Consider the following 12,852-nt stretch of genomic DNA (forward strand, 5'->3'; position numbering starts at 1 on the left):
ACTTGCAAGTAGCATACCTATCATCATCAAAGAGGTTGCTTGCATTGAAGGCCGTGCTCACCTTCTCCATGAACTCGTAGATGAGGCCCATGGTGCATCCCTCCGAGTCGCTACGGCGTAGTGCTGCGATCAATGGCTCCATGAATGCTACAATGCACTCCGCATCATGCCAAAAGACTGCCTCATAGATGAGATCCTCAAATCTTTTGTCCTTTTCGATGCGGCTACCATCCCATGAAATCCATCTGTCATTCATAATCATACGCCGCAAACCACGTCGACATTTTACCAATTTTTGGAGAACAATGAAGAGGTAGGCAAAGCGGGTACTTGAAGGCTTTGCGAGCTCCGTCTCACAATTTGCCTGATAGATACCAAGAGCTCGTTGCTTTCTTGTCACATAGTTTACCATAAACTCTGCCTTCTTCACCACATCTGCCACCCATGGTATGGCTCCCACATCTTCAATTAGAAGATCAATCGAATGCGAAGCACAAGGAACCCAAATGATTTGTGGATAGTCTCTCTCCACTAGTGCGCTGGCAGCCTTGCAATTGGATGCATTATCTGTGACTACCGCAACCACATTCTCGCTTCCCACTTGTTCTATTGCTGCCTTTAGATGCCCATAGATAAATTCAGCTGTATGTGCCTCCCCGGAGCCATCTATGCTAGTCAAGAACATTGTGCCGAGACAACAAGAGACAAGGATATTTAAGAGAGGGCGGTGTTTCGTCACACATAATAGTACACCCATACCTTGCCCATGCTGCCCGTATTGGTGCTAGCTCCTTCTCAATGTCCATGACCTCTGCCTTCAATTCTTTGGTGCGAAGAATCTCATATGATGGAGGCTTGAATGCGGGCCCCGCATCCACCACCGCACTAAGCATGTGTAGAAAAGCCGGCTTGCGAGCATGGTCAAAGGGCACATTGCACTCGAAGAAGTATTGCCGAACTCTTCGTCTTGCATTCTCATGCTTGATTTTGGCCCAACTTTGTTGAAGAGACTTCTTTGGCACATTTGGAGGTGGAGGGCTTGTGGTGAAAGATGGATGTGCACTACCGCTATGTGGATGAGAAGAGGGTGGAGCTCGAGAAGAACCGGCAACTGATGATGTGGGAACATCCCGTTGTGGTGAAGTCTGGGAGGAATCTATGATGGAAGGTGCCGTACATTGAACCTGAACTCGGGCTCTCTTTCTGGCATGAACAACACTTGGATCTTCACCCAATTTCTGAATGACATCGTCGGGAATGTCGTTGGGACACGCATCAATTCCCTGGCCAGTAATGTGGAGAAGGTGAGCTCTAACACGCGGTGCACTGCCGGTGTAGACAATGTTGCAATGCTTGCACCGCCAATTTTTGTCAGCCTTGTTCTCGATCACTTCATCCCATACCGCTAATTTCTTTCTCCCCATGTTGCGTCTCACACGAGTGCTGCTGCCCGCGTAGCCTGTAGGTAGTAATAAGTATGCGTGTGTGAGTGTGTGTGTAGATAGTATGTAATATGTATTGAGACGCGAGAGAGAGAGAGAGAGAGAGAGAGAAAGAAAGAAAGAAAGAAAGAAAGATATATTAACGTCCTGTCGAGGCCAAAGCTGACCTATAGGACAGATCAGAATACATCTTTGGTTACAATCCACTTCGGGGTATCGGTTAAAGAAAAGTGCATGTGGGATCAAAAAGAAACTAACTTCAAAGCTCTCATGACTCATGAGAGTTACATGTTACAATGGTAAAATCACCATGTGCTTAATGTGATTAGATATGTATAAGTATCAAGTTCATGTCCTTCAAAAGGAGGGTGGACCTTTAAAATCTTTGATGATAGCTTTTCCTCCTCTATAGACCGCCCACTTCCCTTGTTTCCTTGCTTCTCTGACTTTGGCCAGTTCCCCCGCTCTATTCTTTAGTTGTAGTGGGGTCAACTCATCAGAAATCCACACCGAGGTACCTTGCAATGATTTAGTCTGCTTCATTACCTTGATCTTATCAATCATATCATAGTATCGAACCCTAGCCTGTTTCCCTTTAATTTGAATGTCAGTTGGGTCACCAAGGTCTATAAAAGGTACCACTTTAGTGAGTCGTTCCTTTATGATATCTACATCCAAGATGTATCCCTCTAGCTGTTCATCTGTGTTGGTACCTACTGACCAATCTTCTGGCAAGCCCCCAATTCGAACAAAAGTTTCCAGGCTTTTGACCCTTTCATTTTCTTTCAGGACTGACAGTACTTCACTGACAAAGTTCTCTGATTTTACCTGAGGTTTTGTGCTTTCTTGTTGTGTTTCCTGTATTTTTTGGGTTGCTTCTTGGGCTGCTTCCTGAATCTCCTGCTTGTTCTTGATGTCCTGCAATTGAGCTTCGAGGCCAGCAATCCTTGTTTCTTGACTGGCAATCTTTGTTTCCTTGTGTGTCAGCTCAGTTTTGAGGGTGGAGACCTCCTGCTGCAATTTCTTCAGTTCTCCCATGATGAAGATCTCCCATGGGGATTGAGGTTTGATAAGGGGTGGAAGGGGGGGTGGGTTCGAGGCCATGGTTGCAAATGACTTCAGTTTAGGGGCCATGTTGTATCACGGGGGTGCTGAAAATAGCCCACAGGGAGCCCCCCCCCTCCCCCTCAGGGGGGTACTGAATTTAAACCCTACTCAAGAGAGGGTAAGGGCGAGCAGAGGAGCAGAGGAGGGGGCTGCTACTACAGCGGCGACGGGAGGGGCAGGCCCTGCTGCAGCGGCGACGGGAGAGAGAGAGAGAGAGAGAGGAAGTGACGGGGAGAGAAGCGGCGACGGGAGGGGCAGGCCCTGCTGCAGCGGCGACGGGAGAGAGAGAGAGAGAGAGGAAGTGACGGGGAGAGAGAGAGAGAGAGAGAGAGGAAGTGACGGGGAGAGAAGCGGCGACGGGAGGGGCAGGCCCTGCTGCAGCGGCGACGGGAGAGAGAGAGAGAGAGAGAGAGAGAGAGAGAGAGAGAGTATGTAAGAGTCAAGACTCAAGACAGAGAGAATCGAGAGAGAAATGAAATGAAATGAAATGTTATATTAACGTCTTCAAAAGGCCATAATGACCTATGAGACCAAAAGTTACATCATGGTGGATCTGATACAATGTCTGGATAAAAAAACCCAGAAAATGAAAAATAAAGATGATACTACTGGCACCTAGAAAATGAAACTAGAACTGGAAGGTACACTATGGAGGTACCTCCATCTCATAATATGTGCCGCATCGGACACTGGCGGATCTCCTCAATATCCTCTGTGGTCAGCACCCTGACTGGGTGTCTCGCATGCCTCGCAAGAATAATCCGAATCTGCCGCTGCAACCTCCGTCTATGCTGGGATGCCCTCCTCCGTGGTCGTGGGCGTCTGGACCACCCAAGCTCAATCGCACGATCAATCAGTGTACCCCTGGTGTGGGCGGTATCCATGTCCTGCTGCTGCTGTGGTCCATCTGGTGCAGTGATGGCCGGACTAAAGAAGTCTGTAATGTGCCTCTGAGTCTGGCTCTCTGTGCGCCTAAGCAGGCTATCTCTATGTCTCCGCAGCTCAAGCAAGAACAATCCCAAACACCTCTGGTCCTGGTACCCCATGACTCTGGAAAGTGGTCCAAAACCCTCTCTGAATAAACAGTGGAAACGACCACGTATCTCATAGTATGCAGTACAATGGCATATATAATGCAGCTCTGTCTCTGGCTCCCCATGGCATACTCGGCATATCCTGGCCTCAGCTGGTATACCTCTATATCGGCCAATCTCAATCTCAAGCTGGTGTGAGGATGTGCGAATCTGACCAATAGCACATCGTACTGCATGAGACAAGTGTACATCCATGTAACTGGGTCTGATCACAAAACCATCTGCTGTGAGCTCAAGAAAATGTTCTCTGTAGAAAGCCATCTTCGTGCCCAGCTCCTCAGTCGGCTGTATCCATGTCCTCCTAATGTCCAGCTGAACTAAATCCTGACGGATGAGTCTGGTAATCTCTGTCCGTGTAAGAGTGAGAGAGGGTGCCTCCAGAGAATACTGGAAGGGAGGCAATCTGTCCATGCTAAAACCATGTGCCTGGAACCAAGATGTCATCTGTCCATACCAACAAGCCGTGTCTCCCTGTAAAGCTAACTGTCGGGAGGACTCCAGGGCGAGGCGTGCATATCTGTCTCGGGGGAGATCCCACAAGCCATGTATGTAGGAGACTGATCTCGTAAGAGCCTCAATCGCCAGAGGGGCAGCCGCCAGCTCTGCTCGAATAATCTCATGAGGTACCACAGCCTTGGCTCTAATAAGCCTAGCAATCATAGATACCAAAGGCCTCTCCATACCTCTCCACCCGCCTGCGCTGTGATGGCCCACTGAAGGTCCCCATATCTGCACTCCATAAAGCATAGCTGATGTCACTAGAGTGTCAAAAAGCCAGAGTTTTGTTCGAGGTTCCTGAAACTGAACCTGCGAACACATCCTCTCCAAACCACCCAGGGCTGCATGTGCTCTAGTCAATCTAGTCTCTGCTGCTCTCCTCATCGAAAACACTGGCCCACTGAATACTACCCCAAGATATGTATATGCATCTGTATACTCCACAATCTCCTGCCCATATGTAAATGTGGAAGCTGATCGCCTAACCCACTGTGGCGTGGTGTTAAACACCATAACCTTGGTTTTGCCAAGGTTGACAGACAATCCACTATCATGTGCAAACTCATGTAAAGCATCCAGATGACGCTGCATACCCTCAGGAGAGTCAGAGATCAACACAATATCATCAGCATATAACAATAGTGGGATCCATGTACCTGCTAGCTGGGCTCCTCTGTCCCCCAATCTCTCAATGTAGTCAGAAGCCTCATCCACATACATACCAAACAGTGAAGGAGATAACGGGCAACCTTGCTTCACTCCTATAGTGGAGTGAACCAAAGTAGAGACCCCCTCTGGGGTGCGTACCTGTCCTGCAACTGATCTGTATAAAGCCATAATTCCCCATATGAGCTCTGTGGGTACCCCCATCTCCTGTAATCGCCTCATCAATCTGGCTCTGGGCACTGTATCAAATGCTTTGCGGAAGTCCACAAAGCTACAATAAATCCGTCGCCCATGCGACCTGCCCTCCTCAATAATGGCCCGGAGAGTCAAGATGTGGTCAAGAGTAGAGAAACCTCTCCTGAACCCTGCCTGTCCCTCTGCTCGAATGCCAACTCTCTCTGCCCATCTACTCAACTGCTGCTCAAGAATGGATGCATACAATCGTGCTAGTGTGTGACCAATCATAATAGTGCGATAATTCCCTGGCTGCATAGGGTCCCCTGACTTGAAGATAGGCACGATGGTGGACCTACTCCAAGTCTCGGGTAAGCCTTCGCACATAGCACGATTGAACATCACTGCTAGAAGCTCTGCCAGCATGTCTCTCGCATGAATAAAGTGCTCAGCAACCAATCCATCGTGATCATATGCTCTCCCAGTCTTCATCCTATCAATGGCCTTCCTTACCATCTCTGCGGTAAAGAAAGTACATGTCTGTGGGCATGGTGCTGGCGGGTCAGGAAAAGGTGTCTGTCCAGGAACTGTATATAGAGATGCTGCATAACTACCCCAGACCTCTGTAGAAGTGATGGCCAAAGCAGGGGAGGACTCATGAAACAGACGCCAAGCCTCCCTCGAATCCTGGCTCAAGAACAGCTGGTATAATTCCTGCTCTAGCTGAGCAAGGAAGGCCCGCTTCTTCCTTCGCACAAGGCGTCGGAAGGCAATACGTGACTGTCGGTAAGTAGTGACTCCCAAAGCAACCTCCCGCTGCAGTCGGGCTCTGGTCTCTCTGCACTCCTCATCATACCAGCTGTTCTGGGGCATACATCTAGAATGCTGTCTCTGTCCAGGCTGAGTATGTGGATATGCCTCTCTCGCTGCATCATGTAAAGTCTCTGTCAGTATATGGGTCAACTCCTCCAAAGGTCTCCCTGGCTCCTCTGTGTACAGACGTCTATAAATCCCATCTGTGTAGACAGCATCAGTCTCTGAGGTAAAAGTATATCGAGTGTGATCTGCCCCTCGTGTCCTCTGAGCTGTGGTAAAGTGAAAAGAGATAGTCAATGAAAAGAGATAGTCAATCTCTGAGGTAAAAGTATATCGAGTGTGATCTGCCCCTCGTGTCCTCTGAGCTGTGGTAAAGTGAAAAGAGATAGTCAAAGAGAGAGAGAGAGAGAGAGAGAGAGAGAGAGAGAGAGAGAGAGAGAGAATGTACTATGTAACTTGTAAGACAGAGAGAGAGAGAGAGAGCTTCGCGAGAAACATGTACACAAGAGAGAGAGAGAGGGTGGAGGGGAGAGAGAGGAGATGAGAGAGAGAAAGAGACTCGAGAGTATATAAGAGAGAGAGAGAGAGCTTCGCGAGAAATGTGTGCACAAGAGAGAGAGAGAGAGAGAGAGAGAGAGAGAGAGAGAGAGAGGGAGAAGGGGAGAGAGAGGAGATGAGAGAGAGAGGGGGTGAAGGAGAGAGAGAGAGTACCGTGTGAGGTTGGGCGTGCAGGTTCGGGAAGCAACAGAGCGCACGCGGATCCCAAAAAAGCTTAGGCGTAACGTTAAACGTTAGCCTGGCAAATTTTTTAATTAAAAAAAAAACCTCACGTTTTTTTTCAAAAGGACGTTTTTTTGGAAACGTCCCGTCAAGTATTTTTTATAAAAAACGCGTTTTATAGCTGCTATGGTCCATATAGCTGTAGGATTGTACTTATACTGGCTGAATGTGAAGAGGAGCTTCCTTGTTGCCTGGAGTTGGTAGGATGCTGCAAACTTTCTGTACTTTGCTGAATACTTAAATGGTTTCTGTGTGGGACTGAGGCCATGTTTATATATTGCCACTGGACTGCAGTCGGCTGCCTTAGAGGGCTGTTGGCTGATGAAAAATCCCATGACTGAGTGGGAGGGAGAGAAGCTGTGACATGCAGAAGCTGTGGGAGTCTTCTTTCAGTCTTAAATGCCTTTCATAAGAACCTATAAATGCAAAAGGCAAATAGATAGAGAGAGAAGAGAGCGAGATGGCTGGGTATTCAGTATATTCATATGATACCAAAAGATGTATAAGTCTAGTACAATCCTGTGGTCTTTGTCCTACCCAATAAGGGGACCAAATGACTTTCTAAGACTCTCTATGACCTGACTCCTTGAGGGAGTGAGATACTTCTAAATGATTGCTGGCCTAACCTTATATAGGCCCACAAAACATCCTGAACTGGCCGGCCTGCTGTCGGCCAAAAGAGGACAAACTCAAATATATAAATGCTGGTGGACATGACCAAACTGCTCCTGCAATGCTGGCCGACAGGGTCCCTGCACACCTGGATGTCCTCTGTGCATATCCTGAGTCCTGCTCACACAAGTGATAGCGACCACATAATGTAGTATCTCAACCCTAACCTCGATTACAAGAAAGGGCATTTACACTGCATAAAACTAAGGTCCTAGTCTGGTGGGCATCCATGGTGAAAGTGAGCCGTGTATAGGAGCTTGTACTGTCATACAGTTATTCATTTTGTGTACAGCCATACAGTTATTTATTTATTTTATGCACAGCCATACAGTCATTTGTCCTGTATAAGTGTTGGGGAATGTTTTTTTGCATCTTGTTGGTACTCTACATCTGTACTGATTCCAACTTTTATGGAATTGAAACAGCTGGAGCAAGAGATTTTGGAGTTCTCTGAAGGATTGAGGCAAGCCGGGATCCATCCAGATGAAAAAGTTGCTCTTTTTGCTGACAACTCATGCCGGTGGCTCGTTGCAGACCAAGGTAACTCACTAAATATACAAGTCGCTCATACAGGAAAACATCCACACTTGTGCTTTCTATGTTTACACTAAGACATGGCTTTGTGCACCACTCCACTAGTTTATTCTCATTGCAGACCAAGGTAACTCACTAAATATACGAGTCGCTCATACAGGAAAACATCCACACTTGTGCTTTCTATGTTTACACCAAGACATGGCTTTGTACACCACTCCACTAGTTTATTCTGAAAGTTGATGATAGCCAAAAAGGTGAAGTGTTTGGAATGTATTCTACAAGATGTTATTGCAAATGGTGTACTGATTACAAATGTAGCTTTTGGTAACTCACAATTTCCCGTCCATGAGCTCTGACAATGGGACCAATGCAAATGACTTCATCACCTTGTTCACCCATGAAAGCATTGGAGTACACTTTCATGTAAAGTACTCTAGGCCTAGCATGTGCAACACAATTATCTCAAGTTCCATAATCTCCAGGGAATCGTCTATGATATACATGTGGGATAGCATTCTTGCCCACAACAGGTAAAGCCAGCAAGCAATTCTTAATTAACATTCTCAAGCATGCGTGGTTGCCATCTAGACGACCAATCCAAGGTATACACGGGGTTCGCCTTATGCTACTGCTCTCATTCATGACTGGGAAGCTTTGTTGCACCACTTACATTGGTCAGGCCGCCCCCCTAACCAAGGAAACTCTTTAGCTATGGAGAACATTCATTGGAGTGTGGTGTTTGAAGTGCCTCTTGCATTATTTCACCCAAGGAAGGCCTATAACCTTTCCATGCTTGGAATTCTCCACATACGGGATGTTATTGATGAGTATGGTATGGTTTTTTTGTTTCCTCAAACAGTCCGGCATTGTCACTTGGGATTGCATCATAGCTCAATTTGGAGGGTAATTATGGAAATGATGCAACAATTACAGCTAGTGCCTGCGCTTCAAGAACAAGACAGACTTTTAGACTGGCTTTTGACAGGCGGCTTCTTGCATATACACCTCTTCCTTTTCATCAGCTCTCAGTTTCTAGGGCATACAAGTTCCTTTTGGGATTCATGAGCATGCGAATCATCTTTGGAAGATGTCTAAATCCTTGCCTTGGTGGAGAGCAGCATTGGGAAGGATATGGATGAGCAAATTGCCTCTGAAGCAATGATTGTATCTACGGAGATGTATTATGGGTGTTTTTCTGGTGGGGATTCTTTTGGGACATAGACACATTGCTTCAGCCTCTTGTAGGTGATGCTCTCACCCATATGAAACGGTGCTTGATCTACTGTGGTAGTGTCCCTGCTCTTGAGCGGTCTACGGGCATGATTTCCAAGCAGTCTTTTTGGGAGACAGTTTTGGCTCTTTGGTCTCTTCTCTCCTTCATTGCCAGCTTGTGCACTCTTCTTGGATTGGACGAGATTCTGGGCTTTCCGGATCATCTATCATGTCCGGAATCAGTTGCTTTTTTCTGTTGTTCATGTCGACCCTTTTCCCTTCTTCCGTAGATCTCTTTACCAATCTCTCAAAGATTCTTATGATCTTGCTTTTTTGCAGCATGAGGTGTTTTCCCACTATTTTTGATCTGAGTTCTAGCTGTCCCGCTCTGGGACATCTATTATTGTACATTTCTTTTATAAATGAAGCAGTGGTTTCACAAAAAAAAAAGAGAGTGTGCGTTGTGGTGCGAGTGCTCGTGCGTTCGTGTGTTTTTCTAGAGAGAGGGTCGTCGCTGTTCCTCTGAAGAAAGGGGTAGTTGGCTGCAGTGGGTGTCTAGAGAGAGCCGTTGCCTGTTCTTTTTGGCAGTTGTATGTTCTTGTTGTGCAGAGAGCCGCCGTCACCTCTTCTCTCTGTCTGTTTTCTGTTCCTGTTGGGTGTCGTTTTCTTCCTGCTGGCTGTCGCCTTTTCTGGCTTCTTCTTCTACATCTGTTCTATTCCCACCTGCTTGCTTTCACCAGTCCTTGTTCATAGCCGCCTTTGCTTCTGCTCTGCCTCTAGGCTTGTGTGTGTGTGTGTGTGAGAGAGAGAGAGTGTGTGTGTGTTTTCAGTCATGTGAGGTGTGATGGGTACCTCCTGAGAGAAGCAGCCATCGCTTGTGAAGACCTGCACTAGGGTTTTCCGCCCTCACAATGTTATTCATGACCTCTGTTGCCCTCAGTCCTCAGTCGTGACCCTTGTTGCACATGTGAGCTATCTCTTGGATCCTTCTTGCTTCAACTTGCTCTTGCCTTCGGAGCGTGCGCTCTGTGTGTTGTGTGTGTGTGAAATGTATGGTGGATTAAATATACTTGATCTGCATTATCATAGAAAGTCCACCATGACTCTTACTTTTCTTCAACTTTGGCAACCATGGGCCATAATACTTGTAGGCATAGTTGCACCCGGTTCGCGCACCGCCAAATAAGTTCTATTCGTTCGGTTCGGTTCGGTTCGATCCAATTCGGTTTAGTATGGTCCAGTTCGGTTCAGTCCTGAAGTTACTGTTTTTTTGGGCCGTTTTTTTGGCCGTTTTCTGCCCGTATTTTCCGCCGTTTTCTGCCCGTTTGGAGAGCCATTTGATGGGCGTTTTTTGGGGCTCTTGCTTGCTTGCCTTAGGCTTGGCAAGTTGGCAAGTTGGCCCTTTTGGTTGCCAACTTGCCTTTGCTTGAGGCTTGAGTCTCAAGGCTCTTCCTATTATCTTTATAATAAGCCCTCCCCCAACCCCATCCTCACTAGTTCTCATTGCTCAACCCTCCCAGTCTATCCTCTCCCTTGAGGAATCCCCTCTAGGCTCTCTCCCTCTTCCTCGAGGGCCAAGGCTCAAGCCTCCCCCTCTTTCTCAAGCCTCCCTCTCCCTCTCCCTCTCCCTCTCCCTTTCCCTCTCTCTCCCTCTACCTCAAGACTTTCCCTACCTCTCTCTTTCCTTCTCCCGGGACCCTTCTCTCCTCTTTCACCATGAGAGAAAAGCATGAAGCATTTACTTTGCATGCCATTACCCATGAGAAGAACGAGGGGAAGTCGGGGGCATGGGAGTGGACTTGCAAGTATTGTGGCAAGGCCTACACTAGTAGTGCCACTAGGCTTCTTGCACATCCCTCCAAGATGGGGGGGGGCAAATTGCACCTTGCAAGATGATCTCTCAAGACATTTCCGATGGCATTGTGAAGAAGTACTCCTTGCTTGGCAAAGCAAGTGATAGTGGAAGCATTCTCCCCGTCGTTGCCACCGCTCAAGACGAAGTCATCCCGCTGGCAAGGGATACATCCTCTTCATTCTCCGCATCCTTCTCCCCCTTCACCAACTCCAACCCCTCATCAAAGAGGCCAAGTGAGTTTGAGGTTCCACACAAGAGGCAAGCCACTCTTGGAGGCTCCATTGAAGTAAATGTGGCCTCTCTCTCTTGGGTCCGAGCAAAGCAACGAGACGCAAATGTGGAGATTGCACGCACGATCATTGAGTGCAATCTCGCATTTCGTGTCCTCAAAACTCCTCAATGGCAAAGGATGGTGAGGGCCATTGCCGAAGTAGGACCATGCCATGGCCCTTGGCATGGTATCACCTACAACAACATGTGCACAAAGGCACTTGATGAAGAAAAGTAGAGAATCAACAAGACCCTCGAGCCCGTCCGAGCGGGATGACTCTTGACCTTCAAGTTCACCTTTTGCTTGGAAATCCCTTGGCTGTTCTGGCCCTTGAATACCTTCAGCACTTCGTGAATATGACTAGCCTATGCTTTTATAGTCTTCCATAATGCTGGTTGGTGAGCAGTCGGCCTGTTTAATAGTACTCCACGACCTGTTTATATGCCATAAAGTAGGCGCCTTTCATATGGTGGCCATTTAAGCGCTGACCACCTTGCTGCATGGCTGCGTGGGTGCTGGCCACCTACTGTCCTGGCCCTTCATGGGCTAGCCGACTGGCTGCCCAGGCCATCTAGGGCTGGTGACAGCCTGTCCTTGCCCCTAGGGGCTGGCCAATTAGGCCTATGCCCTATAAGGGCTGGCCACTACATGCTATGGGACTTTGTGGGCCACAACCATGGCCCATGGGCTGCCCCACATGGCCCAAGTGTAGGGCAACATGGGTAAACCCATGGCCCCTACACTCTATGCAACTCTACATGCATCTACATGCTTCCTAGGTGCCTTGTATCTGGCTTTGGGGAACATTTTACTAGAAAGCATAAGTGCAGATGTTTTCTTTGCTAAGTTAGGTTGTGGTTTTCTAGCTCGACAATTTGGATCCCAGGGTCTTAGTATTTGAGGATAAGCAAGCTGGGGGAGGATGAGATTACCTAACAATAGTTGGAATATCTTAGGGAGTGGGACAGATCGCATGGTATATTTACCTGTGGGAGCTCCATTGGGATGAGAGTTGTCGGATGTGAGGACATGTGAATTATTATACTGGTTATTCAATGGTTTACCAGTAGGGCGGACCATGACATGGGGTGGAGGTGTACTGCACCAAGGCTTAGTTGGGAAAGGATCGATCTCCCTGATCTGGCTTTAAAAGTCTCAAGGAACTTTTATATGGTGTGCATCCTAGTAGTATGGGACGTTGGGATCTCCAACATGTTTCTCGGTGTGTCTATATTTTCTAACCTTGCTATGTCCTATCCTTATGGGGGATAGTTACCCTATAATAGACAGAGTTTACATAGTTTGACAAGAAAATTGGAAGGGTAATTTGGATGGGGTTATTGTCAGAATGCACAGTGAAAAATGAGACAATTGTTGTGAGAAACAAAACTCAGAAGTGTAGAGAGAGAGAGAGAAGCTGTATAAACTCTGCTATATACATGAAGATCCGGTCCTCTAGTGTCATAGAAGAGTCCAAGATCCTTCGTACCCTGTAGATACCGCAAGATCCGCAATCCGGCGTCCCAATGAGTGGTCAAGGGCGTCTGCATGAATGAGCTCATTAGCCCCACTGGAAGGATCAAGTCCAATTTGGTGTTCAGCAACCAAATCAATGAACCAACAAGCTTCCAATACAAAGAGGCATCAACCTGCTCACAAGGATCAATAAGTGTAACTTTGGTATGCCAAGTCTTGGAACCTGCTGAAGACCATACTACAAGGCCTTCT

The 12,852-nt window shown here is 47.5% G+C and overlaps 2 protein-coding genes across 5 annotated transcripts in view; one reads left to right on the forward strand and one right to left on the reverse strand.

The window, feature by feature from the left end:
* LOC147626142 (long-chain-fatty-acid--[acyl-carrier-protein] ligase AEE15, chloroplastic-like) overlaps positions 1–12,852 on the forward strand; it is a 130,546-nt gene that overhangs the window by 40,746 nt on the left and 76,948 nt on the right. For all 4 annotated transcript variants that reach the window (XR_015268557.1, XM_086816249.1, XM_086816250.1 and 1 more), the window contains one exon: positions 7,675–7,789. Coding sequence is in view for 3 of the 4 variants with exons in the window: in XM_086816249.1 (XP_086672375.1) it covers positions 7,675–7,789 (115 nt within the window). In the remaining variant the exon portion in view is untranslated. The remainder of the gene's footprint in view (positions 1–7,674; positions 7,790–12,852) is intronic.
* LOC147626143 (uncharacterized) lies at positions 1,638–2,941 on the reverse strand. The gene has a single exon (XM_086816247.1). The coding sequence runs from the start codon at positions 2,574–2,576 to the stop codon at positions 1,800–1,802; it is 777 nt and encodes a 258-aa protein (XP_086672373.1). The 5' UTR covers positions 2,577–2,941; the 3' UTR covers positions 1,638–1,799.

The sequence above is a fragment of the Cibotium barometz genome, chromosome 22 (genome assembly GCF_041138505.1).
Source record: "Cibotium barometz isolate CiBa-2024 chromosome 22, ASM4113850v1, whole genome shotgun sequence".
NCBI classification, from domain to species: domain Eukaryota; kingdom Viridiplantae; phylum Streptophyta; class Polypodiopsida; order Cyatheales; family Cibotiaceae; genus Cibotium; species Cibotium barometz.

Excerpts from the sequence above, each read along its gene's own strand:
- LOC147626143 (XM_086816247.1), bottom strand. The coding sequence starts at position 2,576 with ATGGCCCCTAAACTGAAGTCATTTGCAACCATGGCCTCGAACCCACCC.